The sequence below is a fragment of the Ictidomys tridecemlineatus genome, chromosome 2 (assembly GCF_052094955.1).
Source record: "Ictidomys tridecemlineatus isolate mIctTri1 chromosome 2, mIctTri1.hap1, whole genome shotgun sequence".
Lineage (NCBI taxonomy): Eukaryota > Metazoa > Chordata > Mammalia > Rodentia > Sciuridae > Ictidomys > Ictidomys tridecemlineatus.
In genome coordinates this window covers 108,696,618-108,699,089 of record NC_135478.1, presented here as the reverse complement: position 1 = coordinate 108,699,089, position 2,472 = coordinate 108,696,618, and the positions used below count along the sequence as shown (strand labels likewise).

Genomic DNA, 2,472 nt, shown 5'->3' with positions numbered 1-2,472 from the left:
CCTAGTCTTTCCTATTTCTAGGTACCTACCTGGGCTACAGTGAGGGTATGGAAGTCTCAGCCACTAAGAAACAAACTCGGAGCCCCTCTTCAACCTACATTACCTTCTCAGTATCCCTCAGCAGAATCTCAAGTCCTTCCTAGCTAGCAAGCTGAGAAGATGTGACTATGTGCCCATTCCATGCCTGCCTACAATATATAAGAGTCCAAAGGGTAAGGAAGGGGAGGAGAGGGGTCCCAGGTTACCCCGCAAGCTTGCTGGTAATGAGTGAGGACTTTCTCTGGGGCAGATCCTGTGGGGTGGGGATGTGGTCACCAGTCACCAGGTTCTTGTCTGGTCCTGCACTCAGCAGCTGCTTATTCTTCATCTTGGCTTTGGTCATGTTGTAGTCTCCTGAGTCAAAGTACTTTTGCCCTTTTTGAAGTCTCTTCATGAGGAAGTCAGAGCCTCCAGGTTTTTGTCCTAGACTTGGATATTTGGCCTTTAGCTTTGCCTCCTCGGCTCTCTCAGGGAGAATACTTTCTTTCTCTTGCGTGTCCTGCTTCTCCTTGCTGGTCTCCTCCACAGGGTTCTCTTCTTCTAGTTTCTGGGACAGGACGGGACCGGGACTGTGGAGTGTAGGGGACCTGGATAGTTAACCGGAGAAGGGAAGGGGGAGGGGAAACGGGGACAACCTGCGCTGCTGCTTCGGCTCCTGTCACTATCTCTACTATCATTTTTTAAAGTTTTGTGTAGAGTCTTTGAAATATATTCTCAATTATGATACTCTTGTCTCATTTTATCCATACAACATACCTTCATTGTCCTGGGCCTAGTGGTCTCTTGCCTTTTTACAGGATATGTGTAATTATATGTTATATTTAAAATCCTGAATTGATATTTTTATTTTAGCAGACTATATGACCATTTTGACTAAATCAGCTTTCTCTGGAATGTTGTTTTGACATTCCATTCTTCCCTCCCTGGGATCAGATTGTTGCAAGAGTAGCTCAGAATTGAGCCTGCGTTGCAGGGGGATTTTTCCCAACTCATTCCTTTCCACAACTTCCAACTCTGCATGGCTCCTCAGGCCTTCCCTTCTGGTCTTCTGGCAACAAAACTGGGAATTTAGTTTCCCTGCATTTCTGTGACAAAGGACAAGGCCATACCAAGTGCTAAGAAGATACAGTAACAAAAGTAGTAGAATTAAGTGACACTGTCTTGGGGAATCAGCTCTTCAAATGAAAAAGGAAAGCTCCATGGGTTCCACTGCCTCTTGTGGGACCACAGAAGAATTTCCCAGTGCAGGATCAAGTAGAATGGAGAAGAGAAAATGTGCACATTCCAATGTTTGTCAGAGCATAAGGAATTCCCTTTCTCCTCTTGGAGACACAAGAGTGGGGCTTATTCTGGAATCTTTCTGTCCATATGTTGGTGTCCTGTTCAGGTCCCAGGAACTTTAAGAGCAGGCATGGGATTCAACATAGATGTAGAAAACTCTCTGCTATTTGGGTGTTTTTACCATGCTGATGGTTCCTTCAGTCTGTTTCTGTGATTTGTTTTCCTAAGTGATCACAAATATATTCCATGAATACTGTGTGGGCTTTATTTGCTGGATTCAGTCTGAAAAGATAGTGTGTGCTTAATGCACTCTAAATGAAATCTGAAAGCAACAATGATATTTTTATGTAGAAAATTAAATAACTCTGAACCAGAGTCTATGCAAAACACTGATAGAAATCACTTTTAAAAGTACCTTCAGAAAATGAATGGAGAGCTTGTTTGGAGTTTCTAGCAGGGGAGCTCAGCTACTCGTATACCCTTGACTGAAGATCACTCCTCCTCTATTGGAGAAGTTTGTCCTCATCGAGAAAAAAAAAAAAAAAAGAGTAGAAGTATAATGGCATAAATTGGTGTGAACATACTTTATATATAGAGTTACAAAAATTGTTCTGTATATGGGTAATAATGAGTGTAATACATTCCACTATTGTCATGTATTTAAAAAATAAATAAATGAAAGAAAAAAAAAGAAAATGAATAGAGAACATTTAGTCACACATGTGCTGATTTTTAAATGTTTTAATTTGTTTTAATTACTTCTACATGACAGTAGAATACATTTATGCAATTTGATATATCATACATACATAGGATATAACTTTTTATTTATCTCAGTGTACATGTTATAGAATCATATTGGTGAGAGAGAGAGTCATCTCTCTCTCTCTCTCACGCACACCAATAGTTAAGTTTTTCTGTGCTTAGCAAAATAAGGAGTTCTGTGAGAAAGTATGAACTCTTTGAACTGTGTCCTTGTTGCTGTCTTATGAAGATAGGCGAAAAGAATGTTCTGCCAAGTGTAAAATTTATGTGTGTGTGTGTGTGTGTGTGTGTGTGTGTGTGTGTTTGCCTGGGAATAACTAACCACAAGTTCATTGATAAGAAATATGGAGCACTGTGACCATAAACAAAGGTTTCCTGAGAATGTTT

At 40.5% G+C, this 2,472-nt stretch overlaps 1 protein-coding gene across 1 annotated transcript; it reads right to left on the bottom strand.

Annotated features, from left to right (window-relative positions):
- Positions 1–204: 204 nt before the first annotated feature.
- On the bottom strand, positions 205–1,846 carry LOC101969570 (alpha-endosulfine). The gene is made up of 2 exons (XM_078027182.1): positions 1,800–1,846; positions 205–626 (listed from the first exon to the last, which is right to left on the bottom strand). The coding sequence occupies exons 1-2, from the start codon at positions 1,844–1,846 to the stop codon at positions 242–244; spliced, it is 432 nt and encodes a 143-aa protein (XP_077883308.1). The 3' UTR covers positions 205–241.
- Between the last annotated feature and the right edge of the window lie 626 nt (positions 1,847–2,472).